This window comes from Ipomoea nil, unplaced genomic scaffold, assembly GCF_001879475.1.
Source record: "Ipomoea nil cultivar Tokyo-kokei standard unplaced genomic scaffold, Asagao_1.1 scaffold3087, whole genome shotgun sequence".
Lineage (NCBI taxonomy): Eukaryota > Viridiplantae > Streptophyta > Magnoliopsida > Solanales > Convolvulaceae > Ipomoea > Ipomoea nil.
This window is the reverse complement of record NW_017619515.1, coordinates 3,034,892-3,058,514: the sequence shown is the minus strand read 5'-3', so window position 1 is coordinate 3,058,514 and position 23,623 is coordinate 3,034,892. Positions and strand designations below refer to the sequence as shown.

Sequence of the window (23,623 nt, the reverse complement as noted above, 5' to 3'; positions counted from 1 at the left end):
TAATGAAATTCAAGAGCTTTAGGCTAATCTGGCATTTTTTAGATCTTCTGGAAGCCTGAGTTTAGCACACCACATTATATTGTGAAGAATTATAGTTAACAAGAATATGGAGGAACAAGCTTCTTTCAAACTCCTGGCGAACATTCTTTAATCTTTTTGAACTCAAGGTGAGCTCTAGATCTGCTAGCAACAGATCAATCAAGGTGAAAAGCATATATATCAAATAACTAACACGGTAAAAGGTTTCAAGAAAAAGGCTTTAGTTGCATCACTTGCATGAAATTTATGTATCCCACACCGGCAAAGAGCAATAGAACACGAATATAGGGCTCATTATTAAATTTGCAGTAAGATAAACTTGGAACCACACCAAGTGACAGAGTTACATAATGTATAACACCAATGCCTATACAATCTCTTCAAACTACAACCTCTTCTAATGTGAGATATAACAATTCTAGATGAGCATAATACTATTGCTATCAAGAAACAGTATAGCAAATCAATGATGTATCTATCATTCTATCCCACAAGAATGCTTATAACTTTTGGCAATGGTGCAACACAACAACAAAAAATCATAAAGGCAACATTGTAACAAATTGGTGTGTGCTGATCATCACCTGCACTATTTCTGAACATAGTTGTCCAAGTACCACTTGTAGGTATCAACAAGCCCATCTCGCAGTGAGATTTTGGGTGTCCATCCCAATCCTGCAAGGTTCGAGCTATCCATGAGCTTTCTGGGAGTTCCATCGGGCTTGGTTGGGTCCCAAACCAGCTCCCCCTTAAACCCTACAACCTCCTTTACCAGCTCTGCAAGCTCCTTAATGGTCACCTCCTTCCCACTCCCTACATTCACGTGCTCCAATCCGCTGTAATGCTCCAGCAAGAACACTATAGCATCCGCCAGATCATCGACATGGAGGAACTCCCTCAGCGGGGAACCGCTCCCCCACACCACCACTTTTTCATCGTTCCTCACCTTCGCCTCGTGGAACCTCCTCAACAGTGCTGGCAGGACGTGCGAATTCTCCGGGTGGAAGTTGTCGTTAGGGCCGTATAGGTTCGTAGGCATGGCGGAAATGGCGTCGAAGTTGAACTGAATCCGGTACGCTTGGCACATTTTGATGCCGGCGATTTTCGCTATCGCGTACCACTCGTTCGTCGGCTCCAACGGACCGGTTAACAGCGCGTTCTCCGGTATCGGTTGCGGGGCGAATTTCGGGTAAATGCAGGAGGATCCGAGAAACAGGAGCTTCTTCACGCCGTGCTTGTACGCCGACGTAACCACATTGGTCTGGATTTGGAGGTTAATGGTGATGAAGTCCGCCGGATAGGTGTTGTTCGCGTGGATTCCGCCGACCTTGGCGGCGGCGAGGACGACGTAATCGGGCTTTTCGGCGGCGAAGAAGGCGTCGACGGCGGATTGGACGGTGAGGTCGAGCTGGGAGTGAGTACGGAGGAGGAGGTTGGTGAAGCCTAGGTGGATGAGCTTTCGGACCACGGCGGATCCGACGAGGCCGCCGTGGCCGGCGACGAAAATCTTATCGGATTTGGCAATCGGCATTGGATCTATGAATGAATTAAGATTAGGGCTTTGTGGAGTGAAATCTCTTTTACTTCTCAATCGGCCAAACCTCTATACTACGATTAATAAAGGCTAACATTTTCCTAGGTACCAAATAAACAAATTAAACACATACTCACAAAAGTCAACCATTCAACCTTGGTGGGAATACTCTAATGTCTAATTTGTGTTTTAGAATTTATTAAAATATCATTCAGTATTCTAATATTTATTAATCCAAGAAAATTTAAATGTGAATATGAAATTGAGCTATAATTAATTTTTTAAAAATTATTTTTAAAAAATTTCACATAGATATTCAATTGGCGTGGTAACTAATTAGTAATTGGACCAGCCGATAACTTAGAAGAATTGCACAAAATTATCCAGTCGAGCAACATTTTATTCTTCATGTAAGTATTCAGGTGACATGGCAATTGGTTAGTAATTATCTCAATTGGCAATTTAAAAAAAAAACACGAAATTACCTAGCCGACAACATTTAATTTTCCATGTAGTCATCCAGGTTGATGTGCTAATATGTTACCTAGTGAAAGTGTATTATAGGTAAAAACTGTGATGTGATATTAATCAGCAAAGGACCATAATGTGGTAAACTAGTCTAAGGTGTTCACAAGTGACCATCTTAAACTAGAATCGTCAAAACGGACTTAGCCCGTCCTGCGAAAAGGGCATGGCATGCTTTGATATTTTAGGCATGTATTATGGTAGGCTTTTTAGTTCGCCCTCACCTAATGCGCGGGTCGGTGCACCCCCCTCCCCTCCCCCCACACATATAATAGTACACTGTATAAACGATTTGTTATTGACTTATAGATTAACACATTATGTATTTGCTTATATATTAGTTATTATTGTATTTAAATATTTATAAATGCATTAATATATGTTTAAATTATCAAAATTATTTTAGTATACAATTATTACCTTTTGATATTAATTTTTATTTAAATTTAAAACATTTAAAATTTGACGGCCCCCGACAAGGCCATTAAGGCGGGGCGCCCTCCCTTGTGCCCGTATTTTGGAGGGCTTTTTAGCCCACCCCCCATATGACGGGCTTTGGTAGGCCTAGTTCCGCCAACCCATTTCGATAGCTCTATCTTAAACGAATAGTTATGCTGTGCATCCGTATGCACCATGGATGCAAAAACGACGTCGTTTTTATTAAAAACGCGCGTCTCCCCTTAAAAAAAAAATCAGGTTCGATTCCCAGCAACAACATTATGTTGTTCATTCATTATGAAATTTTAGTTCATTGATTCTGGAATTTTAGTTCATAGATATGGAATTATAGTTCATATGTTGTTGCTAGGAATCGAACCTGTTTTTTTTTTTTTTTAAGGCGAGACGCGCGTTTTTGCATCCATATGCACCATGCATGGTGCATACGGATGCACAGCATAATTTGCCATCTTAAACCAATAAGAGTAATAAATAACTCTGCATATGAAGTCAAACTTAAAATATTATGGCTATCAAGTTAATTGTCTGACTAACTTAACTGAAGTTGCTTATTTGGATGACATATTTTACCATTATTTTCCCAATTGTTATTGCATGGACCATGGTCCAGCCAACTTGGCTGAACCATGGTCCAAAACTACGCCGTTTTATCATAAAAAATAATAAAAAAAAGAACGTTAGTTTTACGCCGTTTGATCATTTGTTTCGTTCATTCGCAATTTCCTCCGCTATTGCGACTGCAAATCTTCTTCATTCGCCGCAACTGCAAATCTTCTTCATTCGCCGCAACTGCTTCGTTCATTGCAATTTGTATCTTCCTAGAATTGCCTCCGTCATCATGAATAATATAAATGATTCAAACAACAGAGTTGATGCGATTCAAGTAGATGATGATATTACAAGTATGTATATTGTTTTATATGCAATTTAGGTTCGTTTTTATTTTGAATTTTGATTAATATTGTATATTTTTTATATTGTAGAAGATGTGAATGCTTTGATTCATGTGGAACCTATTTCTCCCATTGATGTTGAATCAATTCCAGGTTTGTCTTCCACAATGCTTTGATCTATTGTGCCTAGGTTTGTTTTGTTGGTTGTGTGAGGGTACATAATTTTTATTCACAGGGTACATAATATTTGTTCACAGGGTACATAGTTTTTGTTCATAGAGTGCATTATTTTTGTGCAAAATATACTACATTATTGAACATGCTTAATGTGTTTATTAGATATATTATTTATATGCTTAATGTAAATTATTTACAGTTGATGGCACTTCGGGGGGTGCAACAGATGAGAGTTCACCAATTGGAGTTCAAGCTAGTTCTTCTAATGCTATGGATGAGAGTTCTTCAATTCCAGGTTCTTTTTAAAAAAGTTTTTTATTATTATCTACTTATTATTAGTTGTTTTTTAATTATATTGATGGAATGATTCGTTTTTTATTATTGTTTTGGTGTTACAATAAAGTATTTGCATGTTCTGTTGTGAATATTGTATTTCTGTTAGAGGTACATTATTTCTGTTCAGTAGGTACATTATTTTAATCTACAGGGTACATTATTGTTATGCATGATTTATCAGTACATTCTGTTGTGTGCATTCTGATTTGAAACTTGTGCTTCTGATTAGGGTACATTATACTTGGTCAGTAGGTACATTATTTTAATCCACACGGTACATTATTTTTATGCATGATTTATCTGTACATTCTGTTGTGTATTGATTGGAGTTTTTTCTTTTAGTGAATATCTTATTTCTTTGTAGAGCATGGCTGAATTTATTCGGCACACCCCACCACCCCTCTACTTAGAAATCAGATATTCACTAAACATAATATTAATGTGTTATGCTAGTAACTTGTTAGTTGTATTATTTTTTTGAAATTTACAGTTACTCAGGAGTTGTTGGGGATTACAGTTACCTCAATTGAAGAAGCATTTAATCTATATAATGACTATGCTTTTAGATTGGGATTCAGTGTTAGGAAGGGCAAGCAGTACTATGTTTCCGGTAGTCAGACTATTAAAATGAAGAAATTCCACTGTGCAAAGAGTGGTTTTAAGGACAACAAAAAAAAAGATTCAAGGTCATATTCAAGGGTAGACACACGAACAGGATGTAATGCGTTTTGTCAGTTTGATTTGGCGTCTAATGGACAGTTGATTGTGACAAAACATGTAAAGGATCATAACCATGAGTTGTGTCCACCTTCTAACAGCTATCTTCTTCGGTCACACAGAAGTGTTGTTGATACCCAATTGGATTATTTAAAAAACTTGAAAAGGAGTGGGGTTGCATTGTCGGATGGCATTCGATTTTTGAAACACCAGTCTGGAGGTTCACCTTTGGTTGGATTTACACCAAGGGATGCTTATAATAGCCTGCATACAGATTCGATAAAGAGATTAGATGGGACCGATTCAAATTCACTAATTGAAATCTTTAGACAAAGGCAGTCGAATGAACCCGACTTTTTCTTTGATTTTGAATTAGATGAGGATGCAAGACTGTGTAATTTTTTTTGGAGGGATACAAGAATGAAGGAGGATTTTGTGTTGTTTGGTGATTTGGTAGTGCATGACACAACGTATCGTACTAATAAGTATGATATGATTTGTGGTCCCTTTGTTGGAATGAATCACCACTGTATGAATATAATGTTTGGGTGTGGGTTTTTATTGAACAAGAGGACTGACTCATTTGTTTGGTTGTTTAAAACATTTTTGCGAGCTATGGGTGGTAAGTGTCCACAAACAATCATGACCGATCAATGTGCTGCTATGTCTGCTGCAATTTCTCTGGTTTTCCCAAGTGCAAGGCACAGACTTTGTATTTGGCATATTGGAGAGAATTCAAAGAAACATATTAAATGTCTAAGGAGTCAAAACGGCTTTATGGAGTTATTTAATTTTCTGTTGAAGTACACAGACACAGAAGCTGAGTTTGAATTTTATTGGAATAGGTACATATGCTATTAAATTTATCATTTTATATATTTGATTTGCCATTCTTGCATTGTGACATAGATTACTTTGTGCTTATAAAATCAAACACGTGATGTTTTACCTTTCATGTTAAGTTGGAAATTGTAGTGTTTAGAAAATGTACTTTATGGGTTATAATAATGTACCTTATGAATGCTGTAAATGTATCTTTGCAGCAGCAGCAATTTGATAAAAAAAAAATTTCCTTATTTTTCTAGTTGCATTTAAAACTTAGATCTTTTCCTTGTTCTCTATGTGTGATTCCTTTGTAGCATGTAGTAATTTGTACTAATAAAATGAAGTGTCACACAGTTTTACCTTTCATGTTAAGTTGGAAATTGTAGTGTTTAGAAAATGTACTTTATGGGTTATAATAATGTACCTTATGAATGCTGTAAATGTATCTTTGCAGCAGCAGCAATTTGATAAAAAAAATTTCCTTATTTTTCTAGTTGCATTTAAAACTTAGATCTTTTCCTTGTTCTCTATGTGTGATTCCTTTGTAGCATGTAGTAATTTGTACTAATAAAATGAAATGTCATACATTTTTACCTTTCATGTTAAGTTGGAAATTATAGTGTTTAGAAAATGTACTTTATGGGCTATAATAATGTACCTTATTAATGCTGAAAATGTATCTTTGCAGTCACACTCAGTTTTGTTATTTTCAGGTTGGTGACGAACTATAATTGCCATAAAAATGTTTGGTTAAACAAATTGTATGATATTAGGGAGAAGTGGTGCCCTGCTTTTAATAAAGATTACTTCTCTGGAGGTATCTTATCTTCTCAACGGAGTGAGACTACAAATCATTCAATTTCAAAAAGGTTATCTAAAACATCTGGGTTGTCTGATTTTTACAACTCTTTTGTTAATGTGGTTTCTGAGTGGAGGAGCAAAGAGAATGGGGAAGATGTGCGGTGTTCTCAAGGGTTGCCTACAATGGCATTGGATCATGTAAAACTTCTTTTACATGCTAGGAATGTATACACTATTGAGGCTTACTACTTGTTTGAGCAACAATTTTTGAAAGGTGCTGCTTGTCACCAAGAGAGTGTAGCGAGCAATGTTGATGAGCTTAAATATCACATATGGCGGCCGGATATTGACATTATTCGGCATGAGGTTTGTTTCAATATTAAGGATATGAACATATGTTGTACTTGCAAGTTTTTCTCCGAGATGGGTATTCTTTGTTCACATTGTTTGCGTATTTTGAACATTCATTGTGTTGAAAAAATTCCTGAGAAATATATTTGTAGAAGGTGGACAAAAAAGGTTGTTGAACACAGGATTATGGACATTGCATCTTCTTCTAGTATTTTGACAGTTGCTTCTCCAATTTGGGTTATAGATATGGGTAGAAAATGGCAAAGGTTAGTTCTATCAAGTCAAGACAATTGCAAAGCTCGACAAGTATGTGAAAACCTTATTGAAGATGGAAGAAGAAGGATTGAAGGTGAGGTTGGTCCTATTTGCTTTGATGATTTGGAAAGATCTATGCGAAGTAATGCTATACAAAATCCAGAACGAAGCGGTGTGAAAGGCGATCGTAATCGAAGGCCAGTTAGTACAGTACAAAAAAAGTATAATCAAGCAAGTGGCCGAAAAAATTATGCAAAAAGAGTTGAATCTAACACAAAGGCTGCCGTCCAATCTTCTATGCAGGAAGTTGTGTCTAATATTGTTGGCAGTGGGTATCTTGTTCATCCTAATGACACTACTAGTTCAGAATTGATTTGTGTTAGGTCTAAGTCTCAAAACAATTCAAATGATAATTAGGAGTTGTACTGAAATTTTGTTTACTTATATATGCACTTCACAGATTATGAATTGGTTTTATATTGTGTGAGTTATTTACAGATTATGAATTGGTTTTATATTCTGTGAGTTTTTAAAGGAAATATTTGCACTTGACAGATTATGAACATTTGTGTTTTATGCAATAATAAAATCTTTTCTGATTTGGTAATGTATTCAGTGGGTTATAATAATGTACCTTGTGCTCTAAAATAATGTACCCTATTTGTTAACAAAATGTATCCTTGCAGTCTTGATTTTGAGTAATGTACTTTATGGGTTAGAATAATGTACCTTGTGCTCTAAAATAATGTACCCTATGAGTTATCAAAATGTATCTTAGTTAAGGTCACATGTTCATGAATTGATCACCACTTAGAGTCTTAGAGATGATGGGTGGTATACTCCTCAACCCCAACCCCGTCCACGCCACCATGGGAAATTAGGGGAGGGGTTCGTTGGTAAAACGAACTATTATTTTATATTTTTAAAACATATTTTAATAATTTTTAAATTTGACTTTTAATTGTATGTTACTTTTTATAGTTTCTACAAACATATTTTTGATTTTATGCATTAATAAAATGTTTTCTTATTTGGTAATGTTCAGTGGGTTAAAATAATGTACCTTGTGCTCTAAAATAATGTACCCTATTTGTTAACAAAATGTATCCTTGCAGTCTTGATTTTGAGTAATGTACTCTATGGGTTAGAATAATGTACCTTGTGCTCTAAAATAATGTACCCTATGAGTTATCAAAATGTATCTCATCATGCTTAAACATTAGTGGCATTTTTCCAAGACATCTTCACCAATTCATGGTTAAACACATCATCCTCATCATCATGCTTTGTCATTTTGTTTAACAAAGTTGTGATCCTTTTAAATTTGCAATACTCTTTGAATGCATTAACCTGCACATTAGTTAATGTTCATTATAATATATCAAGTACCTAACAGTATTCAATTTAAACTCATAACAATCTTAGATTTTGCAACTTACTAGGTTTTGATCACAATTATCATATCTTTGTAGAAAGTTGGTATTCTTGCCCAGTGTTCTATTGTCAACTACTTGGACAACCCTTTTCTTGAAGTTCAAGCACATGATGAAGTAGTGATGATAGCGTATAACAGGGAAGAAAACCTAAATACATATGATTTTAGAAGTATATCCAATGAGTGTATATAAAATGAATTTCACATAATTTATTAATTTATAATATTATGCATGATAAATTACCAGTTCAGCATCAGAGATGTCAATGTTAGAGGCCAATTTAATCTCATAATCCAAAGATCCATTGAATCGTCTTTGTTTTTCCTCTGCAGAGAATTCTATTTTCCGTTCAGTAGCATCATCAATTTCCATCTGAACACAAAATTATATTACTAAGTAAACATATTACACCATCAAATTCTGTATTATATACACCAAAGCTTTATGTACACAAATAATGTACTCTGTGAACAGAAATAATGTACCCTGTGAACAAGAATAATGTACTTTGTGCAGAAAAACTAATAATCAATAAGAACTTGCATTATCAATTTTCTTTTTTAATATAAGAGAAAGTTCAAGCACTTACAAAAGGATTGGTGGTGAAGTAGATGCATTTTGGTTCACCCATTCCACGAGTGATATTTTCATAATTCATTCTTAAGCTCCAAACATCTATAATGGTCTTCTCTACTTCACCATCCCGTAGAGTCAAGAACTGGTCCCTTGCAATGTGGTACCTTTTATACCTAAACAGTGTTTCACTGCAAGAAAAATAACTTTTTAACACATATTAAAGACAAACATTAGTATTAAACATAATTAAAGTGAAAACCTACTCTATTGGATGTTGAATAGACGGTTCCATGAATGCAAAATCAGACAACATCTTCTCTTTCGCAGAGACAAAGGAGAGTTTTTCATTGTTTTTCGTCCAATATGGAGACCTCAATCGCAATGGAACATTTTTCAATTTTCTTTTCTCTCTCTCCCCATGTTGGACATTCTCCCTCTCTGATTCCTCAAGTGCACTGCCACATAAAAATAATGTACCCTACTCATTAAAATAATGTACATAGTGACCAGAAATAATGTATCTTAATCAGAAACACAACTTTTAGAGTTTAACTTACATGTCAAACAATGTTTGTTCCTTTTCTGTGCTTCTTTCCTCACCAGGGAGTGTAGTAGTTGTTTCGTTTGGTTTTTGAATATCCGGGGGGGTAGGTGTTAACAAATTGAAGCGTGGTGGTGAAAATGTTTCAGGATTAATAGGTTCTTCGGTGATTGTAGTGGCCTTTTCCAATGCTTCCATTGCTGCCTTTTCCAATGATGCAACTGCTGCAAGAAAGCTCTCGCTACTGAAGATTGGATCATCATCCAATAATGTCGAAGTCTTGTCAGGCTGGGAAGTTGAAGCAATGTTCAGCATATCAGACATCTTGCTAAAAGTCTTCTTTATAATTTCTTGTCCGGTGTTTTTGCTCCCAACTTCAGCCATAACTTCCCCAAATTCAACTATGGCTGCAGTCAATTTCTTCATTCCCATAGATATCTTCTCTACATCACTCATTTTAGTTTTATCACCAACTGCCTGTGCCTCCACCCCATCCCCAACAATGTTGTTTTCAATCTCAGCAACCGATTTCCTAACTCTATCCAAGACTTTTCCCCTGCCATACCCACCAGAATTCTTTTCATCTGCTAATCTTTTTTGGACCATATCCATTGTCCAAACTGATATCGCAGGGTATTTCCTTGGGATTTGCTGCCCTTTAAATTGCATCCTATCAAGGTATGAAACCTAAATAAAATAAAATAAAAAAAGTTAGTATGAAAGCCAAAAATGCATTAATAGAATAAGCAACATAAATTGAATTAAAGGTATTACCATCAAGAAGACCAAGGGTCCAGTGAAGAATGTACTTCTTGCCTTCTTCCATTTCTCCACTGTTGTAGTAAGACTATTAAAAATGTACCTACACCAATTCAAATTCTTGATGTTTTTCACGTCTATCAATGAGTACAAAATTTTGAAGTTTGATGTCCAATTAGCGTGGCCCTTGAACAAACTAGAAACAACAAACACCACAAAATCCCTTTTGAACATGTCCCCGTGGTCTTTCTTCTCAACTATACCATGGCCAAGTCTTTTCACCAATGGAGAACAATTGTCTAATTCCCAGCGTGTTCTCCATTCCTCCAACAAGGTTTTGTATTCTTCAGTTGCATTTGAGTTGTTCCCTTCAACAACTTCAACCTCACCCTTGGGGAGACCTAATGTGCTCTCCACATCATCCTCTGTGAGCTCCATCTTTGCACTCTCCAACATTAGGGAACAACTACAAACATCATAGTTTTCTACCAAATATGTATTTAGTGTATTGTCCATGCTGGACAATCTAAGCTCGAGTAATGATCCAAACCCAATCTCTTTAATCGCATTTTTTTGTTCATCACTGAGATTTGCTACCATTTTGTTAAACTCCATTGGTGACATCCTAGTCTTGAGCTGAATTTTCTTTGGAGCCTTTTCTTTCTTTACAGTCCTATTAGTGGCCTTTTCTTTATTTCCGTCTTCTTCATTACTGGTAGATCTTTTCCTTTTCCGATAGGTTTTGGTAACCTCTTTTAATGATAAATCTACTTCTTGGCTAGACATAGTTGCTGCAAGTAAAATGTTAGTTAAGGGAATAAATCCAGCGATGCTCTATTCACTACAAAATGTACAAAATAAATCATGCATAAAAAGAGGGTACCCTGTGTATTAAAATAATGTACCTAACGAACAGATATAATGTACCTAACGAACAGACTAAATAGCATTTTCATTTCCCTATGATCAAGATTCTGGTTGTCTATTTCTGATGTTGTTATAAATGATCATTTGACTTCCTATTTAGAAGATTTAAGCACAGTTTACATACAATAAGTAGTTAACATTCTGCATAGAAAGACAACAAAATGTATTTTGAAGCTCAAATACATTTATACAATTTCTATCTGCAAATTTAAATAGTGATACGGAGTACTATTTAAGGTCCTAAAATACAATTGTTCTACTGAGAATTTCAAATTACACTCACATTTTCCTTATTATTTCATAGTCCTTATATCCGTAAGGGCAGCCATACATCTATAACATTTTATCAACCATAATTTTGAAAGGTAAAGTCATAATTTATACAAAGCACTCCCTATATAAGAAATAATAACCTTATCAAACTATCAGTAATACAAATGCAGATGGGTGCAATCAAGAAACTTCCTTACAGTCTGTTGGCAATCAAATGGCAAGAGTATAGCAAATGTGAAAAAGATGGCATCTTTGAAGATGCAGGCAAGATTTGAGCTTGGTGGGAATTCTGGGTATGGCTTAAGAGAGAACCTTAGGAAGACATGGAGGGCAACAGACTCCAATCTCTCTGTGCCCCAAGAAAAGGTCTGTAAGCAATGTGGGAAAGTTTTCCAGTCCATCAAAGCACTGTGTGGGCACATGGCTTGCCACTCAGAGAAAGAGAAGGGTGGTGGGTTGAAGGATGAGCATTCTTGGACTAGTGAGAGCAAGAAGGTTATGGTGGTGGATAGCAATTCTGACACAGAGGCAGAGGACCTGAGGAACAAATCATCTTCTGCAAGGCCTAAGAGGTACAAGAAAATTGTCCACACTTGTTCATTTACTTTGCCTAATCATGTTGTTAATACTGGGTCTGAGATGTTTGAGCAAGATCAACAGGAAGTAGCCAAGTGTTTGATGATGTTGTCTAGGGATTCTGGGAACTGGAATGGTGTTAGTTCATTTATGGAGTCTTCTGATAATAACTCTGTGGTTCTAGAAACTAAATCATCTTCTATTGACATGAAAACTCCTAAAATGGATGCCTCCAATAGAGAAAAGTCAAGATCAGGATCAAAGGACTACGATTATCGTGATTTTGGAGTGGCTTCAAATGCAGGGAAGCATGATTCAAGAAAGAAAAGCAAAGATAGCTCTTATGATCCTGAATACAAAACTGATTCCTATAAGAAGATAAAGCTCAGTTTTTCTGAGACTAAGAAGAAGAAGAAGTACGAGTGTTTGAACTGTAAGAAGATCTTTAGCTCTTATCAGGCTCTTGGTGGACACAGACCGTGCCATAAAAGAACTCTCGAGTCAAGATATGAGACTGGTGAGAACCGCCTGGATGTTGATACTACCTATAATAATAACATAAATGGTGGCAACCATAGGGAGTCTCTTGGTAGCAGAAAAGCAGCTGCTGAAGGTTCAGCTTGCTACTTGGGGACAAAGATTAAGGCCAAGAACGCAAAGGGCCACGAACGCAAAGGCCAAGATAGTGTCAGGAATGAATAAATACACAGCTACAAGTAAAACCCTAGGTAGTTGAAAATGTACCTAATCAGTAGATGGAGATGGCGTCAACGGTGTACAAGAAAGCTCTTGTGGCGTTGGTTTGTAGTAGCGCGCGCTGGAGGTGACGTCGGAGACGGTGGAGATGCGCGAAGAAGCTGTTGAAGAAGCTGTCGGAGACGATGTAGAATTTTTTTTTTTAAACGTTGTTTAACGGCGCCGTCTCTCCTTAAATGGAGAGACGGCGTCGTTTTGGACCATGGTTCAGCAAACTTGGCTGGACCATGGTCCAGCCAATAATTTGCCTTATTTTCCTTCAATTAATTTTATTTTTTAAATAGGAACCGATTAGGTTCAAAATCTGAGTGTCAGCCCGATGGGCTAAGCAACTTGGTTGGGATGTAATTGCATAGGTCAATATTATATAAAGCCCAATATCAAATTGCAGCCCATAAAATGTACTAAACCAATATGTGCCGTCCGATCTAGGTTTTCTTACTTCAGTTGGAGATAGCACCCTTAAATACCTGTAATTGCTCAGCTCTCGCTTCTCTCCAGACTCCAATAGCAAGTGAAGCAGCAGCTCTTCTTCTCAGGTTTGTTATACCCTTTGCCCTAAATCCTAATTATTTCCCAAATCCGTGAATATCCTTAGATGGTAGGATGTTGAACTGGTTTAATTCTTCTGAATTATGTTTTCGATGATTAGTCTTCTGTTAGTTCTAGCATTGTTTGGGTTCCTATGTTTGATCTGATTATTTCGGGATTCAAAAGTTTTGAACTTGTAGCTACAGACTCATTCTTATGTTTTCTCCCCCCTCCCAAATTTTTATTGATATATGTTTTGCTGCAATATGAGGTAGGTATTATAGTAAGCATGGTGTTAATCTGCGATGGGTTTAGTATAAGTCCCAGAAAAGTTGTGTCTTTGGGGCTCTAAAGACAAGTCATGGGGTTTAAGGTTTAGATTGCTCAGTTTTAAGTAATTTGGTAATTATGTCTGCATTAATGGTGGAAGATTTCAAACATAAAACCCTAAAATGGTTTGGGTTTAGTATATGTCCCATAAAAATGGTGTCTTTGGGGATCTAAAGGCATTACCTGGGGTTTATGGGTTAGAGTGCTTAGTTTTAAGTGATTTGATAATTATGTCTTCGTTAATGGTGGAAGATTTCAAGCATATAACCCTAAAAATGGTTTGGGTTTTGTATATGTCCCAGAAAAAATGGTTTCCTTGGGCCTCTAAAGACATTACACAGGTTTATGGTTTAGAGTGCTCCGTTTTTAGTGATTTGGTAATTATGTATGCGTTGATGGTGGAAAGTTTCAAGCATATAACCCTAATATATTGATTAAACATGTATGTTGTCATATCATATATTCATATATGTGATTTATTTTGTTGGTTCATACTTTAATGTTTTGCAAGTGGTGGATTACATAATTTGCTTGCTATGACATCGTCTCCTTTTGCTCAAATTATAACAACAGAACATCCTTGTCGTGAGGCCTTCGTTGTTTCTCAAATGTTAATTTTGATAATTAGTTGTAAGTAGATGATGCCATGAAATTTAGTTGTACTCGGGGTTCATGAAGAGTTATGTTTCTTGCTCATGAATACCAATTGCTCCTATTATCCTTGAGGTCCTCGGTTCTTTGCATTCTTTATTTCAAAATAATAATAGAATCAATTCTACATAGCTGTATTGATTTGACGTGATTGTTATTTATTTGATATGTTGTTTGCAGGTAAGACAGAATGAAGCATAACAATGTTATTCCGAGTGGGCATTTCAGGAAGCATTGGCAAAATTATGTCAGAACCTGGTTTAACCAACCAGCTAGAAAAACAAGGAGACGTGTAGGTAAGTCATTGTCCTTTAAAGTTCTTATTTGCGGTTTTGATGGCATTTTCTCACATCAATCTGTATGCTTCTGCAGCTAGGCAAAAGAAAGCTGTTAAGATTTTCCCTCGACCCACTGCTGGGCCACTTCGACCAATTGTTCATGGGCAAACACTCAAGTACAATATGAAGGTCAGAGCAGGCCGGGGGTTCTCTCTTGAAGAGCTGAAAGTAAGCTTCTTAAATCTTACTATCTATCAATAAATTATGAGATTCTTGTCACTGTTATTGGCCACTTTTTGCTTATTTGACCACCATTAACTTATTGCTCCAAAATGCTAAAATTCAAGAAGCTGCTCAAAGTAGCTTATTCGACCAGCTTTTTGAGAAAGTCATTTTATATGTAATCAGCTAACAGCTAATTTACCAAATACTTTTCTACAATTAGCTAATGCTATCAACTAATCAAACCCTTGTCCGCTAGTAGCCATTTACCAAACACCCCCATTAACGGCTGAACCTACACTCCACTTGTTTAGATCTTTTGTGTTTTGTAGATGTTATGAAACTTGAAAATGAGCTACCTTTTGATTCATGGGGCCTCAACCAAGGCATGATTAGCAACTCGGTTTAACATTAGTTTGTTCTTTTACGTAATAAAAGATTAAAAAGTTGACTTTTTGTTCTGCAGGCTGCTGGCATTCCCAAGAAATTGGCTCCGACCATTGGTATTTCTGTTGATCATCGGAGAAGGAACAGCTCATTGGAAGGCCTCCAAACTAATGTCCAAAGGCTTAAGACATACAAAGCTAAGCTTGTCATCTTCCCAAGGCGTTCCAAGAAGGTTAAGGTAAGCAAAGAATCGTTTATATATATGTAGGTTGGAAACTTTCATGAATAAAAACTTAACCGAGCTGTCATGTTTGCAGGCTGGTGATTCATCTGCCGAGGAACTTGCAACTGCAACCCAAGTCCAGGGTCCATACTTGCCAATTACCAGGGAGAAGCCATCTGTCGAACTTGTGAAGGTCACCGACGAGATGAAATCATTCAAGGCGTATGATAAACTGCGCCTTGAACGCACAAACAAGCGTCACCTTGGTGCAAGGCAGAAGAGGGCTGCCGAGGCAGAGAAAGAGGACAAGAAGTAGAGGGCATGGATAGTGAAGTTTTGTGCTACAAACAATTTTTGAAATTTCTCCAGTTCATTTGTCGGAGTTTTATGTCTATTCTGTTGGAGTTATTGTTTTGCTTAGTGATGTTACAATTTGTATCCTTTGGATATCTTGAGTTGCTTTAACCTCTAAAAGAAAGTTGCTTGTTTTGCCTTTCATGAACCATAAGAATGGTGTGTTTAGTCCTTTCTTAGCCTTTTCTAAGCATGTTTTGGTGATGATGGGTACCCGTGCTGATAATATTGTTTTGTCTTCTATGAACCATAAGAATATCGTGTGTTGGTTAGTATCGGTGGTGATAATATTGTTGACAAGTATTGGTGTTGATAATATTGTTGACAGTATTGACGTTGATAATCTTTGTGAATAATAAGAATGTTGTGTGTTGGTGTTGATCGGTGCTGGTATTGAGTCAATTAGCCCCCTAAACTTTATAAAAGTGCAAAAATTGGTAAATGACCTGTTATTACAGGTCATTTCAATTCCGGCAACAGACTCTGGTGACAAATTTTGGTCACCGGTGACAAAATCCGGCCGTCCGGTTGTCTTCCACTGGAGAAGGCGGCCGTCCAGTCATCTTCTCTGGAAGATGACCTGACGGCCAGATTTTGTCACCGGTGACTGGATTTTTTTACTGGTTGCCGGAATTGAAATTACCTGTAATAACATGTCATTTATTAATTTTTGGGCTTTATTGATCCAATTTGACATGTTTGAAGGTTTAATTACACTTTTATAAAGTTTAAGGGGCTTATTGACCTTTGAAGTAAAGTTTAGAGGCCTGTTTGATCATTTTCTCTATTATTGTCTTTCATGAACTATAAGAATGTTGAGTATAACCATTGAAACTATTGGTACTAATGTCAACTAAATTTATATATTCATTTGATTTTGGGATAGACTTTTGACAAATTATTTTATAATCATAGCCCGCCTTTATCCATTGTCATGCATGCAATGTGGCTATATTATTTAGAATTTTTTAATTAAATAAAATTAATTAAAATAGATAAATAAATAAAAATACAAATAGAGAGGCAGATGGAGATGAAAGTGAGGACAACGAACGCCTGGCGTGGATGTTGTGAGGTAAGCAAAGAAGCTAGCATGCTCGTAATCTTGAATTAGTTGAATCAAAATCTAGGTTTAGTTGCTAAACACGGGATCATTAACGCATGCTTCATTGTTGGGTGAATCTTGTACTTGTATTTTGACTTGGTATTGTACCTCAACTTTCTGCACTGCCGTCTTTAAAGTTATTTAGAGCGACAATATATACATTGATTCATTTAGCTGTGTATATGTATGTTCAATCAACTCCAACCATCTAATTAGCAATTGTTATATATTGGACTAGGGTTCACTTTGCGTTGTGGAACATGCTCCAAAAATTATGTGTCTGTAAATAAATTGAAGGCACATAATAGGTTAACTAGTGACACATATATAATATGTTAAGTGTAGGTATATAATATTTTGCAGACAAATAATAATATGAAGGGAAAAGGGTCAAATACATATTCGAACTTTATACGAGAAGTCAATTAGGCTTCCGAAATTTTAAAATTACAATTAAGCATATGAGCATCAATTTTGTGCATCTAAACCTAAATTAAACCAATTAGTGACATGTGATAACATGTCACTAGGTTTCAAGTAATGTTCCAGCGATACTGTTGGCTACTCTCGAGAAAGAATCGGTGACGAAATACCTTTTTTGCGACCAGCAAGTTGCCTTCCCTAGACGTCGGATTGGAGAAGGCGATCCAACAACTAGAGGTGGCGGCCAACTGGTCGCCTTCAATTCTCCAACAACCTGCTGATCGCAAAGAAGGCAACCAACTGCCGATTTTTCCAGGAATATCGCTAAAACCTTAGTGACATGCTATCACAAGTCACTAATCGATTTGGACTTCAATGTACTAAATTAACATGATTGTGCTTAATTACAACTTTTAAAAGGTCAAATGCCTAATTGACTTTTCGTGTAAATTTCAAGGGTGTATTTGACTCTTTTTCTTAATCTGAATGTCATTTTTATTTTTAGACCAGAGTCCACCATACTTTGCATTGTGAATCCTGATCCATTTCCTCTAATTGGCACATTAACGCGTTCAAACCACATTAGCCAAGGCTGGCAGACTACCTCATTACAGGGACCCCTATCTAGCGAAAGCCTGTGCTATTAAGGACACTTTGACATGGATTAAAGGTCGGCCTGCTAGTGGTTACATTTTGGAGTCTGATTGTTTAAATTTTTGTACTACGTTTAATGCAAAAACTCTAGATTTTTCTTATGTTGGCTCGATTGTTGAGCAGTGTCGCATTACTGCTAGTGGCATTGGGAACATACTAGTTTGCCATGTCAGAAGGTCAGCGAACCAAGTTGCTCACACGTTGGCGCAGGTAGCTGGTTCCACGTCTGTCCTGTGGGAGTGGGTTTCTGTTCCTCCGGATTGTATTTCAACTCTTTTATAATACAATTTTTTCGTCCGTTTTCAAAAAAAAAAAAAAAAAAAGCTCAAACAAAAGGTTAATAATAATAATAGTCCTGTCAAATAATAATAATAATCAAACTCATAGTCTTTAGGTATGAGAATCATGTTTACTCACTCGAGTAGGGATTTCAGGGCACCATCTTTGTTTCTATGCAAGAATTACTCCCCTAATAGGCCACGCTCTTGGCACCTTTGGCTTCCCTCCAAAACATGCTTCAATTTTGTTTCAACTCTTATTCTTGAATGGAGTAATAATACCCTGTTTTTTATTTATTTATAGAAACCTATTAAATTTAAATCATTTTCGGCCTTTTAAGTACCCACCTATTCTTCACCTAACTCATTTGTCTTAAGAACACTTATTAAATGTGGTTCTATAGTTAGCCCACAATTCTTGGAGAATGATTTTCTTTTCTTGCGCTACATTTTATGTAGATAGTGCACCATGCTACTAGTAATTATCAACTTAAACTTTTTTCCGGATTTTAAATTTTTGATACCAAGACAAAAAAATTACTAATAAATAATTACAAAATTACTCTTGTTTAGTTACATACTTACATACATGGCTTGAAAAGCCTTTTTTTTTTAATGCATCTATCACTCATCATATCTAAGACCTAATTAACATAAACCAAAATATGGATTATAACTAAACCCTTTTCTTAATAATAAATTTCAACAACTTAATGGTACAAAATAACATGACTAGCAGACTAACTCACAAATCGCCGGTGACCCTACAGATGACGCCGTCGTACCAAAAGGCAAGCCACCGACAACTGCCACTTCCTCCTCTGTTTCCTTCCAGCACTGCAAAGCGGAGGGACGCGAAGCCACCTTATTGGTTGTGAAGCACCGGTAATCGATGCGACCGTCGCCCGGGAGCTCTTGTGTTACCCTGAATCGACACGCGTACCTGTCCACGTCAGCATTGCCGCCACGCCAAATCTTGTCTCGCGCCGGAACTCCAAAGCGAGTGACGGCCACGCTGAACTCGGCTGGCTCGAAGCAGTTGAGGACCCGCTTGACCAGGGCCTCAAGCCCGACGAGGCTTAGCTCGACCCCCATGGCTTCGTAGCTAGCGTAGCTGAAGCCTTCCTCCGGCGTCACGTGTACCGTGGAATAAGCCGCGCCGTCCATCCCGTTCATTGAGTAGCCGCAAGGGTCAAACTCGAAGTCGCAAATCACGTGACTCGGAATGACGTCACATATCCGGGACATTTTCGTCATTTCACCATCCCCACCGGGTCTCTTAAAAAACATAGCCGCCTTCTCCCGGCTCAACCCCGTCATACAAATCTCCACCGTCGTCTCCGGCGCCGGTGCTCCCGACCCCACCTCCGCCACGTACACATGCCAGTTCCGGCCTGGCGATTCCGGGTCTCCGAGCACGAAAGCGACGCCGTTCTTAAACTGCGAGTTCAGGAACGCCACTTCCTCCGAGAAGCTTCGGTGAGGAGCGGGCTGAGAATTCTGGAAGACGAAGGTTCCCCGCGAGTACTTGACCGAGTCAACGCCGAGCGATAGCAAGTCAGCAAGTTTCAAGATCACTGGAACCGATAACAGCAGCCTGGTAGTCCCACAGGTCTTGAGAACAATCTTCAGAGGGTAAATAAACATGCTCGACTCGGAGAGAACGTACGAGTCAAACTCGGCGCCGAAGAGCTCGGAAACAATGGTGCAAAACGCCGGTTCAAGAATGGAGTCGAGTTGATCTCGGGTCAGGCCCCGGAGCCCCATTCCTCGCGGGTCTCGGAACAATGGCGGCGGAGTGAATGAGATTTCCAAACGCTTTTCAAAGCCTTCAAAGCCTATGGCCGACGACAGAGCTTCCGCCATGGCAGCACAGATTGTAAAAAGAGTTCACTTTTCTATATTTCTATATAAAAAAAATCAAAAAACAAAGAAAAAACTGCAATCTTCTTCTTCTTCTTCTTCCTACTCTACTGGAGTGTCCATATTCATCTACCTCACCGACAGGAAAATTGTATCAGGATGGCTTCCTCACGCACTGCATTCATATAAAAAAGACATTGTCAAGAACAACAAAATGTTACCTAAAAAGAAAACACAATCTTGTGTTCTCCCAAAAGGTTGAATCCCTAACCCCAAGCGTTTCTCACACCTCATAGAATGTTTGGGAGGATGTAAGTGATTTAATGGCTTAGCACCAAATGTCAAGTCATGGTCAAATGTCGGTGTCACAAGGTGCCCACTGCCGTCACTTCGAACATTGATTTCTATGTGAAATGTGTATATGAAGTAGAGCCCTAAGGACAAGAGAATTTTGTTGCAGTTGATTTTTGGGTGATAAATTGTGTGCAAAACACAAGATCAAGTTTTAACACAATATAAGAGTTAGGACTACTTGTGAGTCTGAAGCACTTGTCCTCTCATCTAATAAAGGGTGGAGGGTTACCGTTATTTATCCTTCTATTATTCAATCAAGCTAGGGTGTGGAGACTGAGGGCGGCTAGAGAATTTTGACTTTGGATAAGGGCAAAAAAACACAATCTTGCTTTTAAGCTAGGACAATTCAATTGATTTTTTAGTGATAAATTGTGTCCAGAACATGTAATCAAACCCTAAAAGTGACAGTATAGAAGTTAGGAATCAAGGTGGAGCTCCTTGTGGGTACCCGGGCCCGAACAAAAAAACACAATCTTGCTTTTACGTTAGGATAATTTAATTGATTTTTGAGTGATAAATTGCGTGCCCACCCCTGAAAATGATAGTATAGGAGTTAGGAATTATGTTAGTGTTCTTTATGGGTACCAGGACCAAATAAGGCTGAGGACTAGAGAATTTCGCCTTTTGGACAAAGAAAAGAAAACACAATCTTTGCAGAAACCATATATATACACACGTTAGAGTAAGCAGGCGATTGGAATTTGTGAATGCCACCGTGAGGACGAACGTCTTCGATGATGAAACCGAGAGGGGTCTCGTATTGGGAACTACTGGAAGGATTCTTCTTGCCACCTTTGATCTCCATTAAAACATCAATCCTCGCTCTCTCCAAATTCCGAACGACCACGACCACGACAACCTTAAAATTCAAGAATGCGTACCATTCATGAGGAGAATATAATGAAACAAATGAAGAATGGACAATTTCTCCGGCAACTTACGGCGGTGAGCGGCGGAGGAGAGGAGACAATATTGGATGAGGATGGAAGCGGTTTGCGTTGAGGGTGTGTGTTGCGTGAAGGAAGAGGTTCCAAGAGAGGGTATTTATAGGTAAATTTGGGTGGGGGTAATATTGGAATTTCACAAATGGAATAAAACATTACAATTTTATCTCAATTCTTTAATAAAATTTAGTGTCTTAAACTATAATGTATTATACCGTGATCGATATGATTAAAAACAAAAAGGATATTGGAGTTTACCTTTAATGTGGGTTTGCAGACTAACATAAAAACATGGTTTACTCAATACGCATTATTGGTTTTTGCCCACTTTTATTTTCTACATTTATTACGTTCATTCGGCCCCAAAGCACAATAACTCATTTAGTCAATTAATTCAAAATAAAGTCATGAGTTTTGCTTTGTTAGCAGTAGTAACTCGTAAGGTAAAAATTATTGGGGTCTGTAGACAAGTTAAAGCACATTACGTGATTTACTTGCTTTACATACTCGTCTCCAATATCAATGAGGGACCCTTAAATTTGGGATTTAAATATATTTATTTTTATTTGTGACATTGTTTACAACTCAAATAAATGTCATATTTTCTCATTGAGAAGTTACATTTAAAACTTTCTCCCAAGTATGGATGCCAGACAATCTAAAGATGAAGAAGTGTATTATATTGGATATGTATTAATAGATTTTTCTTTAATTGATTCTTTATGCCTACTACTTATTAGAGCATCCTTAGAGCATCCAGACTAGTAGTTATTTAGGAGTTATTTCTACATGAATTCTCTCCACTCAAAGTTAATAGCTGATGTGGGGAGGAGTTATTTCAAAAATATTTATTATGCAAAGTATGGTATATTTGTGGTCCCAATAAGTGAGAGAAATAATTAAAATATAGTGTGTTAAATGGTGGGTGCATAAAAAACTGAGAAATAACTCAAAATTGATGTGGAGAAGAGTTTTTTGTAATTGAATGAGATGATAGAGGATGAGGTGGATGCTGGGACCCACAAATAATTGAGAAATAACCTCAACTGATAAGGATGCTCTTATCAGTTGGGGATATTAGGGGGAGAATGTAGGAGTGAGTAGGAAAGAGAATAATGTGGGAGGGGAGGGTAAAAAAATCAAAACTAATTTTATAAAAAAAAAAACTAAAAAAAATAAGCATGTCATTTCTCTATTGGTTCTCTTTCCTCCATCATTAATTTTTTTTCTTGGAAAAGTAATATCCCAACCTTTGCAGATGTTCCCTACCCCTTCTCTCTCTTTATTCTCTCTCTGCCACCATGAAATTTTAGTCTCAAAAATAGTAAATTCTCCTCCATTTCTCCTCTAATGTATATGCTCTTAGATCTTAATTTATGGCTCTCAAGAAAAGTGGACAAGAATCTACATTTTTGGCCCCGGCCCAAAATTTCCTAAACCATTGGTGATAGATTCTCCATTACCATAATTTGGCACCACCTAGATATGGGCAAGATTACTTGTAACTTACCCATTAGTTCATTACTGAATCTTTATAATATATACTCACTTTCACCCTATGAGTCACATTATAATTGTATTTTTTTATATTATCTCTCTATATATACACATATAGTGCATCCTTCTAGATGTAAAGTAATCACCACCAAATGTTTGGATAAATCACACTAGAGAGTATATGATGTGATATATTTTTTTTAAAATGTTGTCATTCTTATGCCTTTTAAGAAATATATTTGGTTGAAAAATTGTGACTACATTATCCTGATATTTATATTTTATAAAATGAGGTTAATTCAATCAAATTTTATTTGAATTGAACCATGAGTACTTTTTCTAATGACATATTCGATAGTATTAGTTCCATTCAATTAATTAAATTTCGTTCGAACTCTATTAGGGAGTACTACTATACATTTCCTAGTGACATATTGAATAGTGTTAATTCCACTTATATCAAATTTTTTAACTTAAAAAATTTGATTGTATGTACACCTCTACTAACATGTGCTTATTTGTCAAACAAATTAAACTTATATTAAAAAATATCTCTATATCGCATAGAACTTGTCTCGTACAAGAGATTCCATATGTATTTTCAATTGAAAACTTATTTATATTTAAAAATATCTCTCATCTCGTATAGCACTTGTTTCGCACGAGAGTCACACAAAAGATTCCATGCATTATTTGATTTAATTTATTTCAATTGAAAATTTCTTCTTTTTTTTTTTTTTTTTTTTTTTTTTTTTTTTTTGAAATACTAATAA

General features: G+C 36.8%; 5 protein-coding genes across 5 annotated transcripts; 3 read left to right on the top strand and 2 right to left on the bottom strand.

Annotated features, from left to right (window-relative positions):
• Positions 1-311: 311 nt before the first annotated feature.
• Positions 312-1,665, bottom strand: LOC109166350 (putative GDP-L-fucose synthase 2). Its single transcript, XM_019315315.1, has one exon. It carries the CDS (start codon positions 1,568-1,570, stop codon positions 629-631), a length of 942 nt encoding a protein of 313 aa, XP_019170860.1. The 5' UTR covers positions 1,571-1,665; the 3' UTR covers positions 312-628.
• Positions 1,666-3,395: 1,730 nt separating this feature from the next.
• On the top strand, positions 3,396-7,329 carry LOC109166145 (protein FAR1-RELATED SEQUENCE 5-like). The gene is made up of 5 exons (XM_019315029.1): positions 3,396-3,459; positions 3,541-3,603; positions 3,827-3,922; positions 4,454-5,525; positions 6,219-7,329. The coding sequence occupies exons 1-5, from the start codon at positions 3,396-3,398 to the stop codon at positions 7,327-7,329; spliced, it is 2,406 nt and encodes an 801-aa protein (XP_019170574.1).
• A 4,338-nt stretch (positions 7,330-11,667) lies between these two features.
• On the top strand, positions 11,668-12,702 carry LOC109166144 (zinc finger protein ZAT1-like). The gene has a single exon (XM_019315028.1). It carries the CDS (start codon positions 11,668-11,670, stop codon positions 12,700-12,702), a length of 1,035 nt encoding a protein of 344 aa, XP_019170573.1.
• Positions 12,703-13,189: 487 nt separating this feature from the next.
• On the top strand, positions 13,190-15,906 carry LOC109166163 (60S ribosomal protein L13-1). The gene is made up of 5 exons (XM_019315057.1): positions 13,190-13,295; positions 14,449-14,564; positions 14,641-14,774; positions 15,235-15,393; positions 15,473-15,906. Exons 2-5 carry the CDS (start codon positions 14,459-14,461, stop codon positions 15,692-15,694), a joined length of 621 nt encoding a protein of 206 aa, XP_019170602.1. The 5' UTR covers positions 13,190-13,295; positions 14,449-14,458; the 3' UTR covers positions 15,695-15,906.
• A 2,837-nt stretch (positions 15,907-18,743) lies between these two features.
• LOC109166158 (S-adenosylmethionine decarboxylase proenzyme-like) lies at positions 18,744-21,367 on the bottom strand. The gene is made up of 3 exons (XM_019315049.1): positions 21,351-21,367; positions 21,086-21,268; positions 18,744-20,230 (listed from the first exon to the last, which is right to left on the bottom strand). The coding sequence occupies exon 3, from the start codon at positions 20,056-20,058 to the stop codon at positions 18,925-18,927; it is 1,134 nt and encodes a 377-aa protein (XP_019170594.1). The 5' UTR covers positions 20,059-20,230; positions 21,086-21,268; positions 21,351-21,367; the 3' UTR covers positions 18,744-18,924.
• Between the last annotated feature and the right edge of the window lie 2,256 nt (positions 21,368-23,623).